This window comes from Neomonachus schauinslandi, chromosome 1, assembly GCF_002201575.2.
Source record: "Neomonachus schauinslandi chromosome 1, ASM220157v2, whole genome shotgun sequence".
Classification (NCBI taxonomy): Eukaryota; Metazoa; Chordata; class Mammalia; order Carnivora; family Phocidae; genus Neomonachus; species Neomonachus schauinslandi.
The window spans coordinates 47832354-47856236 of record NC_058403.1 but is presented as its reverse complement, the minus strand read 5'-3'; the positions used below and the strand labels follow the sequence as shown (position 1 = coordinate 47856236).

The 23883-nt window shown below is 40.1% G+C and overlaps 1 protein-coding gene across 4 annotated transcripts in view; it reads right to left on the bottom strand.

The window, feature by feature from the left end:
• The window catches only part of NXPE3 (neurexophilin and PC-esterase domain family member 3), a 50607-nt gene that overhangs the window by 20908 nt on the left and 5816 nt on the right, over window positions 1-23883 (bottom strand). For all 4 annotated transcript variants that reach the window (XM_044914012.1, XM_021692360.1, XM_021692363.1 and 1 more), the window contains one exon: window positions 23163-23451. In XM_044914012.1, coding sequence (XP_044769947.1) covers window positions 23163-23255 — 93 coding nt within the window. In that variant the 5' untranslated portion in view covers window positions 23256-23451. The remainder of the gene's footprint in view (window positions 1-23162; window positions 23452-23883) is intronic.

Here is a 23883-nt window from a genome sequence, read left to right as displayed (position 1 = left end):
ACCAGTAATTTAAAACAACTATGATTAATATGCTAAGGCCTCTAAGGGAAAAAGCAGACAATGTGAAAGAACAGATGGGCACTGTAAGGAGAAAGATGGAAATTCCAAGAAAGAATGAAAAAGAAATGCCAAGAATAGAGAACCCAGAAATGGACCCTCAACTCTATGGTCAACTAATTTCAACAAAGCAGGAAAGAATGTCCAATGGAAAAAAGACGGTCTTGGGATGCCTGGGTGGCTCAGTCAGATAAGCGTCTGCTTTCAGCTCAGGTCAGGGTCCCAGGGTCCTGGAATCAAACCCCGCATCAGGCTCCCTGCTCCCCAGTGGGAAGTCTCCTTCTTCTTCTCCCTCTGCTGTTCCCCCTGCTTATGCATTCTCTCTCTCTCTCCCTCTGTCAAATAAATAAATAAAATCTTTAAAAAATAAAAAAATAAAATAAAAAAGACGGTATCTTCAACAGATAGTATTGGGAAAACTGGACAGCCACATGAAGAATGAAACTGGACCATTTTCTTACTCCATACACTAAAATAACCTCGAAATGGATGAAAAACCTAAATGTGAGACAGGAATCCATCAAAATCCTAGAGGAGAACACAAGCAGCAACCTCTTTGACCTCAACTGCAGCAACTTCTTGCTAGACACATCTTCAAAGGCAAGGGAAACAAAAGCAAAAATGAACTATCAGGACTTCATCAAGATAAAAAGGTTTTGCACAGCAAAGGAAACAGTCGACAAAACCATAAGACAGCCTACTGAGTGGGAGAAGATATTTGTAAACGTCATCAGATAAAGGGCTAGTATCCAGACTCTATAAAGAACTTATCAAACTCGGGGCACCTGGGTGGCTCAGTCGTTGGGCGTCTGCCTTTGGTTCAGGTCGTGGTCCCAGGGTCCTGGGATCCAGCCCCACATCAGGCTCCCTGCTGCGTGGGAAGCCTGCTTCTCCCTCTCCCACTCCCCCTGCTTGTGTTCCCTCTCTCGCTATGTCTCTGTCAAATAAATAAATAAAATCTTTAAAAAAAAAAACTTATCAAACTCAACACCCAAAAAACAAATAATCCAGTCAAGAAATGAAAAGAAGATATGAACAGACGTTTCTCCAAAGAAGACATCCAAATGGCCAATAGACACATGAAAAAATGTTCAACATCACTCGGCATCAGGGAAATACAAATCAAAACTTCATTGAGATACCACCTCACACCGGTCAGAATGGCTAAAATTAACAAGTCAGGAAACAACAGATGTTGGCGAGGATGTGGAGAAAGGGGAACCCTCCTACACTGTTGGTGGGAATGCAAGCTGGTGCAGCCGCTCTGGAAAACAGTATGGAGGTTCCTCAAAAAGTTGAAAATAGAGCCACCCCACGACCCAGCAATTGCATACTAGGTATTTATCCAAAGGATACAAACATAGTGATCCAAAGGGGCACCGGACCCCAATGTTTATAGCAACAATGTCCACAATAGCCAAACTATGGAAAGAGCCCAGATGTCCACTGACAGATGAACAAATAAAGATATGTATGTGTATATATATATATATATATATATACACACACACACACACAAATGGAATACTAGCCATAAAAAAAAATGAAATCTTACTATTTCCAACGATGTGGATGGAACTAGAGGGTATTATCTTAAGTGAAATAAGTCAATCAGAGAAAGACAATTATATGATTTCATTCATATGTGTAATTTAAGAAACAACACAGAGGATCATAGAGAAAAGGAGGGAAAAATAAAGTAAGACAAAGTCAGAGGAGACAAACATAAGAGACTCTTAACTCTAGGAAACAAACTGAGGGTTGCTGGAGGGGAGGTGAGTGGGGGGGATGGTGTAACTGGGTGATGGGCATTAAAGAGGGCACTTAAACGTAATGAGCACTGGGTGTTATATGCAACTGATGAATCACTAAACTCTACCTCTGAAACTAATAATACACTATATGTTAATTAATTGAATTTAGATAAAATAAAATGAAATTTAGGGGTGCCTGGGTGGCTCAGTCGTTAAGCGTCTGCCTTCGGCTCAGATCATGATCCCAGGGTCCTGGAATGGAGCCCTGCTCAGCGGGAAGCCTGTTTCTCCCTCTTCCACTCCCCCTCCTTGTGTTCCCTCTCTCGCTGTGTCTCTGTCAAATAAATAAATAAAATCTTAAAAAAAATAAATAAATAAAATGAAATTTAAAAAGCGTACCAAAAAAAAGAAAAAAGAAATGCCAAGCAAAGCAGAGAGGATTTTTAGGGAGAGAAAATACTCTGTATAATACTATAATGATAGACAGATATCATTACACATTTGTCTAAACCTATAGAATATACAACACCAATAGAGAACGCTAAGGTACACTAGGGACCTTGGGTAATCATGGTATGTCAAGTTACACTTTTCCTTGGTTAAAAAATGTACCCATTCTGGTGAATAATGATAATAATGGGAGAGGCTAAGCATGTAAAGGGGCAAAGAGTATATGGGAAATCTCTGTAATCTTCCTATAGTGTAAGCCCTGACAGTTGTTTTTTCTTTTTTGTAATTCAAGTGCCTGACCTCAATTTTGATTGCCAAGACATGCATTTCAAAGAGGTATCCACTCAAAGACAGCTATCTCAGAAAAACAATGCCAGGGGCACCTGGGCGGCTCAGTCAGTTAGGCGGCTGCCTTCAGCTCAGGCCATGATCTCAGGGTCCTGGGATCAAGCCTTGTGCCGGCTCCCTGCTCCGTGGGGACTGCTTCTCCCTCTCCCTCTGCCTGCTGCCCCCCTGCTTGTGATCTCTCTCACTTGCTCTCTGTCAAGTAAATAAATAAAATCTTAAAAAAAAAAACAAAAACAAACCCACAATGCCAGCCACAAGACTAGATAAAGAGCCAGGCCACCACCTCCTGCAATAGGCTCCTTTGCTTTAGAGATCTTTTTTTTTTTTTTTTTAAAGATTTTATTTATTTATTTGACAGAAGGAGGCAGTGAGAGAGGGAACACAAGCAGTGGGAGTGGGAGAGGGAGAAGCAGGCTTCCCGCGGAGCAGGGAGCCCAATGCAGGGCTCGATCCCAGGACCCTGGGATCATGACCTGAGCCGAAGGCAGACGCTTAACGACTGAGCCACCCAGGCGCCCCGCTTTAGAGATCTTGGGAGATTTAGATAATTGACCATTTCCTGTGCTTTAAGTTCCCACTCTTACGTTTTAAATTCACCAATAAAGAGTGAACCTGTGAAATCCCAGGCCCCTGTCCTCAGATACCCCCAAAACCGCAGAACCCCAGGCCCACACTCTCTTTCTCTACCCATGACCTCTGTTGCCCCAGGTGTGCTGTACACCCTCCAGGACCTATGAATAATAAAACTTGTTGTTTTTCAAAGTTTCCTGCTTGCAGTCACAGTAAGAATCACAAGAACCAGTCCAGAAACAAGAGTGGTTATCAAAAGGCTGAGACCAGCACAAAACATCTCCTTGTCAATTTTGCTTTAAGCCTACAAAAGACTCATTTTAAATTTTTTTTTAAACATTTTATTTTATTTTTAAGATTTTATTTATTTGACAGAGAGAGACACAGCGAGAGAGGGAACACAAGCAGGGGGAGTGGGAGAGGGAGAAGCAGGCTTCCCGCTGAGCAGGAAGCCCGATGTGGGGCTCGATCCTAGGACCCTGGGATCATGACCTGAGCCGAAGGCAGACGATTAACGACTGAGCCACCCAGGCACCCCCAAAAGACTCATTTTAGACCTAAAGACACCTGCAGATTGAAAGTAAGGGGGTGGAGAAACATGCAAATAGATGTCAAAAGAAAATTCAGTCTGAATAGCAATACTTACATTGGAAAAATTAGAATTTTTTGTTCTCGTATTGTTTGTTGTTGTTGAAGTAGGCTCCACGCCCATAATAGAGCCCACTGTGGGGCTTGAACTCACGATCCTTAGATGGAGACCTGAGATCAAGAGTCAGACACCAAACCGACTGAGCCACCCGAGCACCCCTGTTCTTGTTTTTCTCTGCTTTGGTATCAGGGTAATACTGGCCTCATGGAATGATTTTGAATGTGTTCCTTCTATTCCATTACTGGTAACATTTTGATAAAGATTGTCATTATTTTTTTAATGTTTGGTAGAACTCACCAATGAAACCATGAGGTCTTAAGACTTTTCTGTGCTGGGAGATTTTTTATTCCTAATTCAATTTTCATTCTTGTTATTGGTCTAAGAAGATTTTTCTACCTCTTGGATTCAAAATTCATGATACAATCTTGGTGACTTGTGTGTTTTTAGGAATTATCTGGGGTTTTTTTCTAAGTTATCTGATCTTTTAGTATATAATTGTTTATAGTAACCTGTTATCACACTATGTATTTCTGTGGCTATCTGTTGTATTGCTTTCTCTTCCATTTCTCATTTTGGTTTTTGAGTCTTCTTTTTTTTCTTAATGTAGTTAAAGCATTGCCAATATTTTTTTTAAAAAACTGGTCATTACTTTAAATGTTATCTGATTACTTATTCTGGTCTCTATTTTATTTGTTTCTGATTTTTCTTTGTTGTTTTCTTGTCTACTAAATTTCAGCTAAGTTTCTTCTTTTTCTAGTTCCTTGTGGTGTAAAGTTATTTCAACTTTTTTTTTTTAATTTTTTTGCTCTTTATTCTTTTACTTTTTTTTTTTTTTAAAGATTTTATTTATTTTTTAGAGAGCGAGCGAGAGAGAAACAGCATGAGAGGGGAGAGGGTCAGAGGGAGAAGCAGGCTCCCCGCTGAGCCGGGAGCCCGATGTGGGACTCGATCCCAGGACCCTGGGACCATGACCTGAGCCGAAGGCAGACGCTTAACCATCTGAGCCACCCAGGCGCCCTCTTTTACTTTTTTTTAAAGATTTTATTTATATATTGACAAAGAGACAGAAAGTGCACAAGCAGGGGGAGCAGCAGACAGAGGGAGAGGGAGAAGCAGGCTCCCCGCTGAGCAGAGAGCCCAACGTGGGGCTCAATCCAGGATCATGACCTAAGCCAAAGGTAGACACCTAACCAACTGAGCCACCCAGGTGCCCCCTCCTTTTTTTTAAGATTTTATTTATTTGAGAGATAGAGAGCACAAGTCAGGTGAGGGGCAGAGGGAAAAGCAGACTCCCCACTGAGCAGGAGCCCGACACAGGACTCAATCCCAGGACCCTGGGATCATGACCTGAGCCGAAGGCAGACGCTTAACGACTGAGCAACCCAGGTGCCCCTCAACTTTTTTCTTAACACAAACACTTAGAGCATAAATTTCAGTCTAACATCTGCTTTTGCTGCATCCCATATGTTTTGGAATATTGTTTTTTCCTTTTGTTTTGGGACATATTTTGATTTGCTATTTCCTTTCTTATTAGGCCAATTGCTTGTGCAGTAGTGTGGTGCTTAATATTTACATATTAAATATATAATATTTACATTGTAGACTTTTCAGCTTTATTTTATTGTTGATCTTTAGTTTTGTACCACTGTGGTTAAAAAATATACTTTGTATGATTTCAGTCTTCTTAAATTTTAATATTTGTAATGTCTCTTTTTATGTGATTTAACCAGGGTATTCTTCTTCTGTGTGTACTTGAAGAAAATGTGTATTCTATTTTCCTTGGATGGAATGTTTTATATATATCTTTTATAACCATGTCTTCTGAAGTATGCTTCAAGTTCTTGCTGAAAGAAAAATAACTTTAACAGAAGGTACTCGTTTAAAATAAAGCATATCAGAAGGAAGGTGGGTGGGGATGGGTGAAATATGTGAAAGGGATTAACAGTATACTTATGATGATAAGCTGAGTAATGATGTATAGAATTGCTGAATCACTATATTGTACACCTGAAACTAATATATCACTGTATGTTAACTATACTGGAATTAAAATAAAAAACTGAATAATAAAAAAAATTTTGCTTTAAACATAAAATTTTTCTTAAAAACATCTCTGGGACACCTGGCTGGTTCAGCTGGTATAGAGCATATCAGGGTTGTGAGTTTGAGCCCCATGTTGGGTGTAGAGATCACTTAAAAATAAAAGATCTTTCTTAAAATAGTCTTTAGGGTAGCCTAGGTGGCTCAGCTGGTTAAGTGTCTGTCTTTGGCCCAGATCATGATCTCAAGGTCCTGGGACTGAGCCCCATGTAGGGCTCTCTGCTTAGCAGGGAGTCTGCTTTTCCCTCTCACTCTCCCTTTGTGCTCGCTCTCTCTCTCTCTCAAATAAATTAAATCTTAAAAAGAAAAGAAAAAGAAAAAGAAATTGCCTTTAAAAAAATCAATAAAAATAAATTAAAAAGTCTTTAAAAACTAAAAATCAAAAAATTAAAAGAAATGTCAGAGACCAAAAGCAATGTAACAGAAATAAAGGATACTTTTGAAAGTCTCATTAGTAGACCAGACACAACTGAGCAAAGAATCTCTGACCTTGAGGATATGTCAATGGAAACTTCCAAAACTAAAAATTAAAGAGAAAAAAAGAATGAAAAAATGGGAACAGAGTATTTAAGAGCTATGGGAATATTATAAAAGGTGCAACAATCCCCAACAGTAATACCAAAAGGATCAGAAAGATAGAAAGGAACAGAAGAAATATTAAAATAATAATGACTGAAAATATCCCCTAATTAATGTCAGATACCAAACCACCCATCTAGGAAGCCAAGAGAATACCAAGTAGGATAAACACACACAAAAAAACCAACTACATCCAGGCATATCATATTCAAACTGCAGAAAGTCAAAGATAAAAGATCTTGAAAGAAACCAAAGGGGATTTTAAAAACCCTCATTTTTGGAGAAGCAAATATAAGAATTACATCTAACTTCTGGGAAATCATGAGAAGTGGAGGGCAATGCTAAAGGAATTGAAAGAAAAAAAAAAAAACAACCCTAGACTTCCATACATTGCAAAATTACCCTTCAGACGTGAAGTAAAGACTTTCTTCAATGAAATTGAGAGAATTTGTTGCCAGCAGACCTGTCTAACAAAAAATGTTAAAAGAAGTTCTTCAGGGAAAAGGAAAGGATATAGATTAGAAACCCTGTTCTACATAAAATGAGGAACAGCACCAGAGAATAAATAAGTAAAGGTAAAATAAAACTTTTATTTCTCATATTTTTTTTCCCCTCAGCCAACAATTTATTCTTCAAGAGTAATTACTAATCAACTTTTGTGATTACTTATCATATTCATAATCGATCTAACAGATAACAATTTGCCCAAAATAATAACAGCAACAATGTATTCAATTACACACACATATGTGTATATATATGTTTATGTATAAGTGAAATAAATAACAATGATTATACAAAGGACAGGAGGAAGAAATTAGGAACATTTTGTTATTACAAGATATCTGCACTATCAAAAAAACAGTTTCGAGTTAACTGATAGCAGATTTGGATTAATTGTAAATGCATATTGCAAACTCTTAGGAAATCACTTAAAGAAGTAAAATAACAAATATAATTGATATAGCAATAAAAGAGAGAAGATGGAATATGTAAAATGCTCAATTAAAACCACAAAAGGCAAAAAAAGAGAAGACAATAGAAACAAAAACAAGGACATTGAGTAGAAAACAATAACAAGGGGCGCCTGGGTAGCTCAGTCAGTTAAGCATCTGCCTCCAGCTCAGGTCATGATCTCGGCAGGGAATCTGCTTCTCCCTCTCTCTCAGTGCTCTCTATCCCTCTCTCATGGTCTCTCAAATAAATAAATAAAATCTTAAAAAAAGAAGAAAAAGAAAACAGTAACAAATATGACAGGCATTAATCTAACTGTATCAATAATCATTCTAAACATTAATGAGCTAAATGCACCAATTAAAAGCTGTAAGTCAGGAGCACCTGGGTGGCTCAGTCGTTAAGCGTCTACCTTCGGCTCAGGTCATGATCCCAGGGTCCTGGGATGGAGCCCCGCGTCCGACTCCTTGCTCAGCGGGGAGCCTGCTTCTCCCTCTCCCACTCCCCCTGTGTTCCCTCTCTCACTGTCTCTCTCTCTGTCAAATAAATAAAATCTTAAATAATAATAATAATAATAAAAATAAAAGTCACAAGTCATCAGAGTAGATCAAAAAAACAAGACTCGATTATATGTTGTCTACAAGACACCTGCTTTATCTTTTTTTTTATTATTGAAGCATAATTGACATGTAGTGTTATAGTAGTTTCAGGTATACAACATATTGATTTGACAATTCTGTATATTATTCAATGCTTACCATGGTAATATACTTACCATCTGTCATCCTACATTATTACAATATTATTGACTATATTCCCTATGCTATACTTATTGTCTCTCTGACATACATATTTTATAACTGGAAGTTTGTACCTCTTAATCCCCTTCATCTCTTTTGCCCATTTTCCAACCCCCACCTCCCCTCTGGCAACCACCAGTTTGTTCTCTGTATTTAAGAGTCTTTTTGTTTGTTCGTTCATTTCTTTTGATTATAAATTCCACATATAAGTGAAGTCATATGGTATCTGTCTTTCTCTGTCTGACTTATTTCACCTAGCATAATACCTTCTAGCTCTATGTTGTGGCAAATGGTAAGACTTCATTCTTTTTTATGGCTAAGTAATAGTCCACTGTGTATATATACCACATCTTTATTCATTCATCCATCAATAGACACGTGGGTTGCTTCCACATCTTGGCTTTTGTAAATAATGCTGCAATTAACAAAGGGGTGCAGATATCTTTTTGAATTACTGTTTTCATTTTCTTTGGGTAAATACCCAGTAGTGGAATTACTGGATCATATGGTATTTCCATTTTTAATTTTTTGAGGAAACCTCCATACTGTTTTCTACAGTGGCTGCACCAATTTACATTCCCACCAACAGTGCACAAGAAGTCCCTTTTCTCTACATCTTTGCCAATACTTGTTATTTCTTATCTTTTTGATACTAGCCATTCCAAATGGTGTGAGGTGGTATCTTATTGTGGTTTTGACGTGCATTTCCCTGATGAATAGTGATGCTGAGTATCTCTTGATGTGTCTGCTGGCCATCTGTATGTCTTCTTTGGAAAAATGTCTACTCAGGTCTTCTCTCCATTTTTTAATTGGATTGGTTTTTTGGGCATTGTTTTTTGATATATTTTAGCTATGAACCCATTATCAGATATATCATTTGCAAATATCTTCTCTCATTCAGTAGAATACCTTTTTGTTTTGTTGATGGTCCTTTGTTGTGCTAAAAATTTTTATTTTGGTGTAGTCCCAATAGTTTACTTTTGCTTCCCTTGCTTTAGGAGATATATGCACAAATATGCTGTTAAGGTCAATGTCCAAGAGATCACTAGGTTTTCTTTTAGCAATTTTATAGTTTCAGGTCTCACATTTAAGTCTTCAATCCATTTTGAGTTTATTTTTGTGTATGGTTTAAAATAGTGGTCCAGTTTCACTCTTTTGCATGTAGCTATCCAGTTTTCCCAGCACCATTTATTGAAGAGACTTTTTTCCATTGTATGTTCTTGCCTCTTTTGTCATAGATTAATTGACCCAAAAGGCATGGATATATTTCTGGGCTCTTTTTGCTGTTTCACTGATCTATGTGGGGTTTTATTGTTATAAAATTGGTTTTTTGTCTTCAGTTCCTGAAAACACTTCAGAGCTATAAAGGTGAAATAGGTGTCTTATTCAAAACAAACCCCTTTCCACCACAACTGGGTTGATGTTAATGAGGTGACTTTTGGAAAGCACCTAAGGATGGGGGCTGGTTGCCAGGGGAACCAACCATGACTAGAGGATTAAACCTTTCAGTCCCACCCCCTCACCTCTGGGAAGGGGAGAGTGGCTGGAAGTAGAATCAACTGCCAACGGCTAATGACTTAATCAATCATACCTGTGGAATGAAACCTCCATAAAAATCCAATAGGATGAGCTCTGGAGAACTTCCAGGATGGTGAACACATGAAGATTCAGAGACAGTGGCACACACAGAGAGCATGGAAGTTCCATTCCCTTGCCACATACCTTGCCCTATGCATCTCTTCCATCTGGTTGTTCTTGAGTTATATCCTTTTATAATAAACCAGTAATCTAGTAAGTAAAATGTATCTCTGAGTTCTGTTGAACCACCCTAACAAATTAATTAAACCCAAGGTGGGGGTCACTGGAAACTCCAATCTATACCCAGTTGGTAAGAAGCACAGGTGACAACCCAAATTTACAAATGACATCTATAGTGTGTGTGTGGTGGAGGAGGAGGGAAAGACAGTCTTGTAGAACTGAGCCCTAATAAATGGGATACAATGCAATTTCCAGGTAGATAGTGTCAGAATTGAGTTGAATTGTAGAATACCCTGCTGACGTCCACGAATTGCCTTGTGGTGTAGAAAAATCCCTCACATACACACTGGAAATTGTGTGCAGAACCTTTTTAGTACTTAACCCAGGAAACTGATCAACATTATATAATGAGTTAAACTGCAAGGGGGATAACAATAACAACAAAGCAAAGCCAAAAATTATTCTCCTCAATAGCTAGTATTACCTGTTACAAACCACTTAAACAAATGCCTCAAGCTCCCCACCTATGCCAAAACATTTCAAAATCTTATACAGGTAAAAATAATTCCACACAAGGTAAAAATAACCCCAAAATACATAAAGAATTTTTAATGATCTTAGAATCTGTGTTTTTTTCCCTTTCATTTTACACTTACAGATATTTTCAGTGGAAAGGATTTCATTAGGAGCCTTCATTTTAAAGGAGAACATGGTATTATTTGTTAATTTAAAGAGGTAAGCGGGGGGCGCCTGGGTGGCTCAGTCTGCCTTTGGCTCAGGTCATGATCCTGGAGTTCCGGGATCGAGCCCCCAGTCAGGCTCCCTGCTCAGCGGGGAGTCTGCTTCTCCCTCTGCCCCTCACCCTGTTCATGTTCACTCTCTCACTCTCAAATAAATAAAATCTTTAAAAAAAAAAAATAGAGGAAACAAAAATGACTGAAAATTTCCTCTTAGCAGAATTGACATCAGCATGTAACAGCCTAAACCATTCCTCCTTTTTTTCCCTCTTTCAACAACTAATCAGGCACCCAACCACAAACAAAAGTGCCTTTTTGGGAGTTGTGGGAAACAGCACCATATGCCAGGGGACCTAGACGTCTCACCCACACGTGCATCAGGTAATAGGCAGACAGACTCAGCACAGGCTGCGGAAGAGCCAGTGAACCTGCCCTAACCCCTCATGGCCACAGTTGGGGAAAACCTGAAGAGTGCTGACCTGGGCAAATCCCAGTGAATGAAAAAGAATTTGTGGAAATCCAGCCTTCCCTAGAGGAGGAGATTCCAGCGTGCCACTGGTGACAGAGGTGGAGCGGTTAACAGGAACTCTGCCAGTGCTGTCCCTCCCCCAGCACAACACAGTGTGGCTGAACTATATGGCAGCATCCTCTCCCAAGAGGGAAAAGGAGAGTGGTGAGTTAATGCTCAGCTATCCCTGCTGAGTCAGATGCTGGTGGAGAAACCCATTTCTCTCCAGCAGCACCCAGAGTACTGAAGCTGGACCTCCATGACTGGTGGGAGGGAGGAGATCAGGAAAAAGCAAATGAGAATATCAAAGGGCATTGAAGGGATGCAGTACCTGCTAAGTGCGCTCAGAACTTCAGCAGGAAGTTGATCCATAAGCCTATGGGAGAACCCCACCTGACAATCTCCCCACCGAGCCCACAAGCACCCCAACACCCTGAGTGCTAAACTCACACCTTGCCCAACTCTGCAATCAGCTCCTCACATACACTTCCAAGTGAGGTGCCAAATGTAAGTCTGATAAATGAGTGCTATCAGAAAAAGAGACTAATATCTATAAGCAAAGAAGAAACCAGAAACTTGAGTTACAGTGCCACTTTCTAGAAAACAAAAGAAGTTAACAGCAACTAGCCTGGTGGTTTGTAAGACTCAGGGAAGAGATAAGAGCTTAAGAATTGTGTCACATGAAGCAGCAAAAATGTGGAGAAGATGTATCCACATAAGGAGGAGAAAACTCCAGATACTATAGGACCAACAAACAGTTTAACCCATCTGAAGGTAACTAGTATAGATTTGAGGAAGTATCTGCTACCTTAAAGGCAAAAGCAGCAACGAAAATCTAGAAGAACATGAAAAATCAAGGAAATACATCATCACCAAAAGATAACAATAATCTTCCAATAACCTAACTCAAAGGCACAGAATTTAACAAGCTATCTGATAAATAATTCAAAATAGCTGGTTAAGGAAACTCAACAAAGAAAACACAGACAATTCAACAAAATGAGAAATCTACAAAGTGAGAGAAATCATAAAAAAGAAGCAAACAGAAATGCAATGAATGCAATGAAAAATGCCATAGAGAGCATCTACAGTAGAGTAGATCAAATGGAAGACATAATAAGTGAGCTGGAAAACAGCAACTTTGAAATAACCCAATCAGAAATGAACGAAGAAAAAAGAATGAAAAAGAACACAGAAAGCACGTGATCTATGGGATGACATTAAACATACAAATATTAGAAACAGCTGCCAACTTTCTAAACCTGGGGATATAATTGGATGACCTGTGTTTTTTTCACAGTTCACAAAGCTAATAGATCATCCAATCATCTCAATGCAAAAAGACCTTGTCCAAGACACAATATAATGACACTGTCAAAAACAAACACAGAGACAAACTAACTGAGGGTTCTAGAGGGGAGGGGGATGGGGGGATGGGTTAGCCTGGTGATGGGTATTAAAGAGGGCACGTTCTGCATGGAGCACTGGGTGTTATATGCAAACAATGAATCATGAAACACTACATCAAAAACTAATGATGTGATGTATGGTGATTAACATAACATAATAAAATTAAAAAAAACAAAGCACAGCGAATCCTAAAAGCAGCCAGAAAAAAAGACTGTAATCTGAAAGGAACACCCATTTGGCTATCAGCAGGTTTCTCAGCAGAAACTCCTTGGGCCAGGACAAGTGGAATGACACATTCAAAGTGATGAAAGAAAATAAGTGTGGGCCAAAAATACTGCATCTGGCAAAGTTAGCTTTCAGATATGAAGGCGAAATTGTTTGTCTCAGACAAACAAAAGCTGAGAAAGTGCATCATCACTACATCTGCCTTGCAAGAATGCGGAAAAGAGTCGTTCAAGCTGAAATGAAGACACTGATCGGTGACATGAGAACATATGAAAGTATACCACGCAACAGTAAAGAGAAATACACAGTCAGATTTAGAAAACTATAATTCTATAATAGAATAGTGTATTAACCACCTAACTACAGGGTGCCTGGGTGACTCAGTCAGTTAGGTGTCTGCCTTCAGCTCAGGTCATGATCCCAGGGTCCTGGGATCGAGTCCCACATCAGGCTCCCTGCTGAGCAGGGAGCCTGCTTCTCCCTGCTGCTCCCCCTGCTTGTGCTCTCTCTCTCTCTCTCTCTGACAAATAAATAAATAAAATCTTAAAAAAAAAAAACCCACCTAACTACAGCATAAAAGTTAAATGGAAAAGCATTAAAAGTAACTATAGCTACTATAATTTAACGAATACACAGTATAAAAAGAGGTCAATTGTGACATCAAATATATAAAAGGGAAAGGGGCTCCTGGGTGGCTCGTCAGTTGGGCATTTGCCTTTGGCTTGGGTCATGATCCCAGGATCCTGGGATCGAGCCCCATGTCAGGCTCCCTGCTCTGTGGGAGCCTGCTTCTCCCTCCCTCTCTGCCTGCCACTCCTCCTGCTTGTGTTCTCTCTCTCTGTGTCAAATAAATAAATAAAATGTTTAAAAGTATATATATATATATATATATATATATATATATATATATATATACACTTTGTAGTGTGGTTTGAAATCAGGAAGTATGATACCTTCAGCTTTGTTCTTGTTTCTTAGGATTGCTCTGGTTTTTTGGGGTCTTTTATGGTTTGATACAAATTTTGTTTTATATATAAGGTACCTGGGTGACTCAGTAGGTTAAACGTCTGCCTTCAGCTCAGGTCATGATCCCAGGGTCCTGGGATCAAGTCCCGCATTGGGCTCCCTGCTCCGCTAAGGCTGCTTCTCCCTCTGCCTCTGCCTCTCTCCCTCTCTTTCTCTCATGAGTAAATAAAACCTTAAAAAATATATATATACACATATATATATACACATACACACATATAAAAAAGGGAGAGAGTAAAAAGGTGGAGCTTTGTATGCTACTGAAGTTAAGTTGTTATAGGGTTAAAATGGACTGCTTTATCTATGAGATATTTTATATAAGTCCCACGGTAACCACAATGCAAAAACAGAACAGATTCACAAGAGAAAAAAGGAAAAACAGAGCACACCACCATGGAAAAACACCAATTTACAATAGAAGGCACAAACAGAGGGAAAAAGAAACTATGAAAATACAAAACAATCAGAAAGCAATTAATAAGATGGCATTAGTAAGTCCTCTCTTGTCGCATGGCCGCCTAGAGAGCACCCACATCGGCATAAATAACCCAGAAAGCAGCCCGGAAAACTGGCAGAACAGACTCTCCGCAGCCCGGCACAGACAAGGGCCACAGCGAAGCAGATCCATCCCCTCCGATCACTCTTGGCAAGATCCCGTCAAAGCAGTGCCACAAGCCTGGCAGTGTGTGCGCGGCCCAGACAAGGGTCAGCACCACTCCAAAGTGATTCCTGCCCCAGGGAGAGGGGAAGATAAGCACACACCCGTGTGACTGTGACCCCAGCAGTGGGCTGAGGGCAGGCAGCTGATCTGACTGCAGGCCCCACCCACGAACAGAAGCTTCTCCGGGGACGACACAGGGACAGGGCCTGCAGTTTGGTGCTACTGCATCTCTGGCAAATGCCTGGTCTGACTCAACTCCAGCCCAAGGCAGCCCCAGAGCAGCCCACTAACACCACAGGCACCAGACTCTGCCCACAACAGGCAGGGAGCCATCGCAGACAACAGGACTGAAGGCAAACACATCCCAGCCACAACGGGAGGACACCCCTGGGGCAACACACATAGGAGACACCCCCTGAAGCACCAGGTTCTGGGGAACAGACATTGCACTGCAGGACCTCTTCATAAAGCCACTACTTTCAAGTGCAGGAGACGGAGCTGACTTTCCTAACACAGAGAAACAGACAACGCAAGAGACAGAATGAGGAGACAGAGGAATATGTCCCAAATCAAAGAACAGGACAAAATCAGAGTAGGAGACCTAAGCAAAACGGAGATAAGTAATATGTCTGATAGCGAATTTAAAGTAACGCTCATAAAGATGCTCGCTAGAATTGAGGAAGGACTGCAGGACCTCCATGAGACCCTCCACCAAGAGCTAGAAGACGTAAAAAAGAGCCAATTAGAGCTATTGGACTCACTAAATGGAAATAAAAATAGAGCATCTGGAATAAATAGCAAGCAAGAGGAAGCAGAAGAAAGGATCAGCCACCTGGGGGACAGAGTCATGGAAAGCAATCAAGCCGAGCAGATGAGAGGGGGGAAAAATATGCAAAATGAAAATAGACCCAGGGAACTCAGCAACACTGTCAGGCATAACAGTCGCATGATAGGGATCCCAGAAGGAGAAGAGCGAGGAAAGGGCGCAGAAGATTTGTCTGAAGAAATAATAGCTGAAAACTTCCTGATCTGGGGAAGGAAAGAGAAATCCAGATCCAGAAGGCACAGAGAGCCCCCAACACAACCAACCCAAAGAGGTCTGCGCCAAGACACAAAGTAAATAAGATGGCCAAAAGCAGTGATAAAGAGAGAATTTTAAAAGCAGGAAGAGAAAGGAAAGCAGGTACATACAAGGGAAACCCCATACGGCTACCAGTGGGTTTTTCAGCAGAAACTCTGCAGGCCAGAAGGAAACAGCATGATAAATTCCAACTGCTAAAAGGAAAAAATCTACAGCCAAGAATACTCTATCCAGCAAGGCTTTCATTTAGAATAGAGGGAGAGATCAAGTTTCCCAGAAAAACAAAAATTAAGAGCAAAACCAGCCACGTCCCTGTCACACACGATGCCATCGGCCTGTGGGTCCCAAATTCATGGTCCACCCGCCCTCCTGCCCGAGTCAGCATGCACGGCCTGCCACCTGCTAAATGCCAAGTCAACACGCCTTCACCTCAGATTGCCAAGGGCTCAAATTGACACTGTTCCCCTCAAATTTCAGCCCCTGTGCCCAAGTTTGTGCACAAAAGTGGGAATAATTATAACAGCAGAATGAAGCAACCTAAACATCTATTTCTGTGGCATATAGAATGGATAAAAGGAGTGTGCTAGGCTGAGAACATCTCCAAAAAGCACATGGACAATACATACAGCATGATTCTGGTTAGTAAAAAAAAAAAAAAAAAACCTGGGAAGAATAAAACAAGATGAAACCAGAGAGGGAGACAAACCATAAGAGACCTCTTAAGCATAGGAAAGGAACTGAGGCTTGCTGGAGGGGAGGTGGGGGGAATGGGGTGACTAGGTGGTGGGCATGAAGGAGGGTACGTGATGGAATGAGCACTGGGTGTTGTATGCAACTGATGAATCACTGAACTCTACCTCTAAAACTAATAATACACTATATTGTTAATTAATTGAACTTAAAATTAAAAAAAAGGAAACCCCCCCCCAGGGTTGATGGCATTAGTAAGTCCTTATATATCAATAAATACTCTAATGTAAATGGATTAAATTCACCAAGCAAAAGGCAAACAGTAGCTGAATGGATTAAAAAAAAAAAAAAGGACCCAACTATAGGTAGCCTACAAGATACTTCAGATTTAAGGATACACATAGGCTGAAAGCAAAGAGATGACAAATGATATCTCATACAAGTAGAAACCAAAAGAAAGAGGGGGTGGCTATACTTATATGAGACAAAATAAACTTTCAACTAAGAACAGTAACAAGAGACAAAAAAAGGTCATTACAGAATGATAAAGAGGCCAATTCATCAAGAGGATATAACAATCATAAACATATACCAACCCAACAACAGAACACCAAAATATATTAATATATATATTAATTAAATACTAACAGAACTGAAGGGAGAAATAGACAACAATAAAAGAATAGTAGGGGAGGGCGCCTGGGTGGCTCAGTCAGTTAAGTGTCTGCCTTCAGCTCAGGTCATGGTCCCAGGGTCCAGGAATAGAGTCCCGCATTGGGTTCCCTGCTCAGCGGGGAGTCTGCTTCTCTCCCTGCCCCTCCACCTCTGCTCGTGCTCTCTCTCTCTCTCAAGCTCTCTCTCTCTCCCCCAAATGAGTAAATAAAATCTTAAAAAAAAAAAAATAGTAGGGACTTCAAAACTGCACTGTCGTCAATGAACAGATCATCCAGACAGAAAATCAACAAGTAAACATTGGATTTGAACCATACATACATTAGATAAAATGGACCAAACAGACCTTTATAAAGCAATCCCTATCAAAATTCCAATGGCATTTTTAATAATAGAAAAAACAAAATTTGTATCAAACATAAAAGACCCCAAAAAACCAGAGCAATCCTAAGAAACAAGAACAAAGCTAAAGGTATCATACTTCCTGATTTCAAACCACACTACAAAGCTATAGTAATCAAAACAGTATGGTACTGGCATAAATACAGAATAGAATTAAGACCCCAAAATAAAGCCCCACATATACAGTCAACTAATTTTTTTTTAAGTAATCTCTATGCCCAATGTGGGGCTCAAACTCATGACCCCAAGATCAAGAGTCACATGCTCTACCAAGTGAGCCAGCCAGGCACCCCTAGGATCAACTAATATACAACAGGGGAGCCACAAATACTCAATGCGGAAAGCACAGTCTCTTCAGTGAATGGTGTTAGAAAAACTGGACAACAAGCAGACAAATGACTAAACCCATTTCTTACACCACTCAAAATGGATTAAAGACTACGTTATAAGATCTGATATTGTAAAATCCTATGGTGATAATCATATCACAATATACAAATATCAAATCAACATGTTGCACACCTTAAACCTAAAATGTTATATGTCAATTGTATCTCAATGAAAGGAAGGAAAAGAAAATTCTCCCTTTTCTACTGATTACCTATTAGGAAATATTCCATCCTCCCTCTCTTTTTTAGTTGTTGTGAGAATATGACAAACCACTAAGGACCAAACCATGCATGCTCACAACATACCCCCTTTCTCCTTCCTACCCTTTTCTTCTCTTCCTCTTCTACTTTTACTCTTGTTCCTTGAGTAGCCATCCACAGCTATTCAAGACCAACCAATCTCAGGATACAAAATCAATATACAGAAATCCTTTGCATTTCTATACACTAACAATGAAGCAGCAGAAAGAGAAATTAAGGAAACAATCCCATTTACAATTGCAACAAAAATAATAAAATACTTAGGAATAAACTTAACCAAGGAGGTGAAAGACCTGTACTCTGAAAACTACAAAACATGATGAAAGAAATTGAAGATGACACAAACACATGGAAACATATTCCATGCTCACGGATTGGGAGAACAAATATTTTTAAAATGTCCATACTACCCAAAGCAATCCACAAATTTAATGTAATCACTATCAAAATACCAATAGCATTTTTCACAGAACTAGAACAAATAATCCCATAATTTGTATGGAACCATAAAAGACCCTGAATAGCCAAAGCAATCTTGAAAAAGAAGAATAAAACTGGAGATATCACAGGGCCCCTGAGTGGCTCAGTCAGTTAGGTGTCTGCCTTTGGCTCAGGTCATGATCCCAGGGTCCTGGGATCGAGCCCTGCGACGTTGGGCTCCCTGATCAGCAGGGTGTCTGCTTCTCCCTCTCCCTCTGCCCCCCTGTTCGTGCTCTCTTTAGCCTCTCTGTCAAATAAATGAATAAAAAAAAAACTGGAGATATCAAAATCCCAGACTTCAAGATATACTACAAACTGTAGTAATCAAAACAGTACGGTACTAGCACAAAAATGACATATAGATCAACAGAACAGAATAGAGAGCCCAGAAATAAACCCATGATTATTTGGTCAATTAATCTTTGACAAAGGAGGCAAGAATATGCAATGGGAAAAAGACTCTTCAACAAATGGTGTTGGGAAAACTGGACAGTTACATGCAAAAGAATTAAAATGGACCACTTTCTTACATCATACACAAAAATAAACTCAAAATCGATTAAAGACCTAAATAGGAGACCTGAAGCCATAAAAATCCTAGAAGACAGCACAGGGAGTAATTTCTCTGACATTGGCCACACCAACATTCTTCTAGATATATTTCCTAAGGCAAGGGAAACAAAAGCAAAAATAAACTATTAGTACTACATCAAAATAAAAAGCTTCAGCATAGCAAAGGAAACAATCAACAAAACAAAAAGACAACTTACGGAATGGGAGAAGATATTTGCAAATGACATAGCCAATAAAGGGTTACAATCCAAAATATATAAAGAACTTACACAACTCAACACCAAAAAAAACAAATAATCCAATTAAAAATGGGCAGAAGACATGAACAGACATTTCTCCAAAGACATCCAGATGGCCAGCAGACACATGAAAAGATGTTCAATGTCACTCATCATCAAGGAAATGCAAATCAAAACCACGATGAGCTATCTCCTCAAACCTGTTAGAATGGCTAAAACCAACAACATAAGAAACAATAACTGATAGCAAGGATGTGGAGAAAAAAGGAACCCTTGTGCACTGTTGGTGGGAATGCAAACTGGTGCAGCCACTGTGGAAGAGAGCATGGAGGTTTCCTCAAAAAGTTAAAAATAGAATTACCATATGATCCAGTAACTACATTAATGGGTATTTACCCAAAGAAAATGAAAATGCTAATTCAAAAAGATATATGCCCCCCTCCGTTTACTGCAGCATTATTTACAATAGCCAAGATATGGAAGCAACCCAAGTATCCATCCATAGATGAATGAATGGACAAACATGTGGTACATATAAACAATGGAATATCATTCAGCCTAAAAAAAATGAAATCTTGCCATTTGCAACAACAGGGATGGACCTATAGAATGCTAAGTGAAATAAGTAAGAGAAAGACATAATACCATACAATTTCACTCACATGTGAAATTTTTTTTTTTTTAAAGATTTTTTATTTATTTATTTGAGAGAGCGAGAATGAGAGAGAGTACATGAGAGGGGGGAGGGTCAGAGAGAGAAGCAGGCTCCCCGCCGAGCAGGGAGCCCGATGCGGGACTCGATCCCGGGACTCCAGGATCACGACCTGAGCCGAAGGCAGTCGCTTAACCAACTGAGCCACCCAGGCGCCCCTCACATGTGAAATTTAACAAACAAAACAAATAAAGAAAGAAAAAGACAAACCAAAAAAACAGACTTTTAAACATAGAGGACAAACTGGTGTTTACCAGAAGGGAGTTAGTTGGTAGGGGGATGGATGAAACAGGTGAAGGGGATTAAGAGTACACATATTGGGATGAGCACTGAATAATATATAGAATTGGTGAATCACTGTATTGTTCACCTGAAATTGATATTACACAGTCTGTTCATTACAGTGGAATTAAAAAAAAAAAAAAACCAGCCAATTGACCTACACAGCCCAATCCAAGAATTACTAGATACTTGGTGCTAAGCCACATGAATTTTATTCACAAATGAAAAAGAATGCAAAAAGATCAATTTGCTTAAATTTTCCTAAGTGACAACTCTATTCTAGACCAGTGATAAGGACAACTCCAGGGTGTGCCACCTTTTTAGATTCAAAGCCAAGAGGAAACACCAATGGTCACTCCTGGAGCCCTAACAGACTGGTACTATTTTTATAATCAGAAAAATATATATATTTAAAATATCAATGAATAAGGGGGAAAAAACAGGCCATGCTCAATAAGAGCTTATCAGAGAAATACTAATGATCCTTTCCACAACTTTTGCTGGATATTGCTACATACACCTCCTTCTCATACTATGTGATATTTTTAATTAAAACGGAGTCTGTACTTTCAGGAAATGCTCAGATACTCTAATCACAAGAAAAGCATAGTCAGGATCAGAAGCATAGGATGGAAAGGGGATTAAGGGATGGCACACTGCCAAGCTTCAGAGCCTTTCCCACTCCCCAACCCCCAACCTAAGTTTCTTTATCAATTTTCATCACAATAATAAATTGAACAGTTTAAAAATCATGGCAATATTCTCATCTTGGACAAGATGACCTCTTTAGACAGGGAAAATGTTTTACTGCACTCTACCAAAAGACCTATTTATTATTTTCAATGTCAGAACTGTCTTAATCGTTTACCACTGCCACCATCTATCTCCCTTCCCCTTATTGCTGAGTTTGTGTTGGTGCAGATAATTAGAGCTATTAGTTGGCATTCAGTCCAGAAGTTTTCAAGAACTAAAGTAGGACCATTAGGGGAATTTTCTCAAATTCCTTCCTGACCGTAATAACACTAATGATGTGGGACTCTGGCCTACCCTTTCAAGTCTCTCTTTCTCACTTTTCCTGCCTCCTCACTGAACTTAGACCCACACAAGTTTCTTTTTTCTATTTGTATACCCAGGCTGTTTAATGTGGTAAAACACACACACACATGCACACACACACACACTCACAAAACCAATGAGGATGAGTGCCATGCACACCTATGGTCTTGAAAGTTACTGCCCCTCTGTCATCCTGCAGGGTCAGCTCCATCTCCCAACTCTGTTCTTCCAAGCCCCTGCACACAAACCTCCTGCAGGGCACCTTCCTGCCACCTTCTACCTCCTCTGCAGGCAAGAATGCTTCAATGTCCTACCCTCCAGCAGCGAACGTATTTACATTGCCAACCACCATCATGATATTTTTCCTTCTTGGGTCAGAAGAAGGAGCATGGCCACTCCTACATAATTAATACTAAAATGATAACAAGAACACCCACAATGTACCACGTCTCTCATCTTACATAAAGCTTTATGCTCCATTTGTGCTCTAGATCGCATTATCTCCTCTCCTTAGTCCATTAATCCTCTCCTCTCCAGCTTCTCGACTATCACTTTCCCCTCAAATTCAAATCCCTCAGACTTCCACATCTAGCCAAGATAAAGAAACAGTGAGATTTACCCTTCCACCTGAAACAACTTTTTTAAAAATTGGGCCAAAATATATGAAACAATGATTTTCCAGACCCTGGACATTAGGCAACAAAGGACAATGATGCCTGAAAGATGGGAAATACAGGTGATCCTTTGCTTACAGCCCTGAAAGCGCTTCCAGGCTGCAGTATAGGGAAGGGATCCTGGGTGGAGCCTGGTCAACTAGTCAAGTTGAAGAGATATGGCCTAGTCTTAAAAGACCAAAGTGAATCCACAGGACAGAGTGACAGGAGAGGTACAGACAGAGAGAACTCAGGGGATCTGCAGAGGGTGCCGCTCGAGTACTCAGCAGAGTACTGGAGGGCCCAAGTGCATGATGAAACTACGGAGGCTGAAGGAAAAACCTGAAAGCATGAAAGACCACAGTAATCGGAGCTCCCAGAGGGCCAGAATGCTTGGGGACACAGACATTCCATCTATAGCAAAAGCCAAGAAGCAGAGAAAAACCATAATTAAGTTGGACCTGCAACCTGAGAAGTACCACAGGCCAACAAAAGTAAAAGGGCAGCATCATTTTATCCAGAATTACTCCATAAATTTTGGTGGCCTATGAGTGGCAGGGCAGGGGAGAGGGGCATACTACTAAGTTCCTTCCTAGTGCCAGGCACTTGAGAGGGTTCAGTAAAACACAGTCCCTGCCCTTGTGTACATTCTGTAGTCTTCAGGACAGATGCATCAACTCCCTCCTCTGAGATACTCCTTCGGCTTTTGGCCAGCAGCCAGGTAAAAGGTCCCCTCCTTGAAAAAGCCTTCCTTCATCCCTCTAGTGACTACAGAGTAGCCTGCTTTCCTTTCCTTACCGTACTCTTCACAATTTCTAATTATCACTTATTATTACTATATGATTATGATTACTTATTGTTTTGTCCTATGCACATTTAGAATATGAGCTCCATCAGCGAAGAAATCATGTCTGTCATCACAGCACAGCATATAACCATTGAAGGTACTCAAACACTTCCTGAATTAATGAAAACAAGAGCTAAGACCAGGATAAGTTTTCTGATGATCAGCATTTCCTAGGCTAGTTAGCCCCAAATCCTTAGATTTGGTTCCCCTAGTTTTGAAGGCGCATACAAAGTACTCACCTCTACCTGAGTCACATTGATGACCAGCACCACCACCATCAGCACCGCAAGCAGACAGCAGAAAAGCCGTAGTTTGAAGAAACTGATCCACATTGTCTGGCTGTGTCTTGATCACCCATGGCCGACGCCATGCTACCTTCACTCCTCAAAACGCCATGTCTTTGTTCTTCTGATCTGCAGACGAGCTTTTAGCTGAATTTGTTTCTTTTCTGCTAGTATCATTAAGAGTTCTTTGTATGGAGGAGAGGCTGGGGTTGATTTAAGAGGCACATTTTTCTTCAAAGGACTCCTTCAAAGAGGGAAGATGAGAATACAGATCACCAACTGCAACAGCCTAGTGTGTGGTAATAGGAAAGATGCCACACTTCCTCTTCCTTAACCCTCTCAAAGGCCCAAAGTCATGAGGGGAAAGCAAAGAGCCAGAGCACAGTAAGATCTGTTCCATATTCAATTTGCTCAAACCCAACCCGACTTCCATATAAATACAGCGATATTTGTCCTGCGAATTTTAGGTTTTAACTCTGAAGAACGTCTTCAAACCCTTAGAATTAGAAAATTAAAGTCACTGCTAGATTTCTAGAGGTCTAAGTAAATAAAATCACTCCCCTTCCCTTATAGTTCAAGTTATATAACACTCCTGAAGTAATTATATTTGACGAGCATTGAGAGGAAACCTGGTGATTTTATGCAGAGTTCTGGAAGACTGTGCAAACCATCCCGA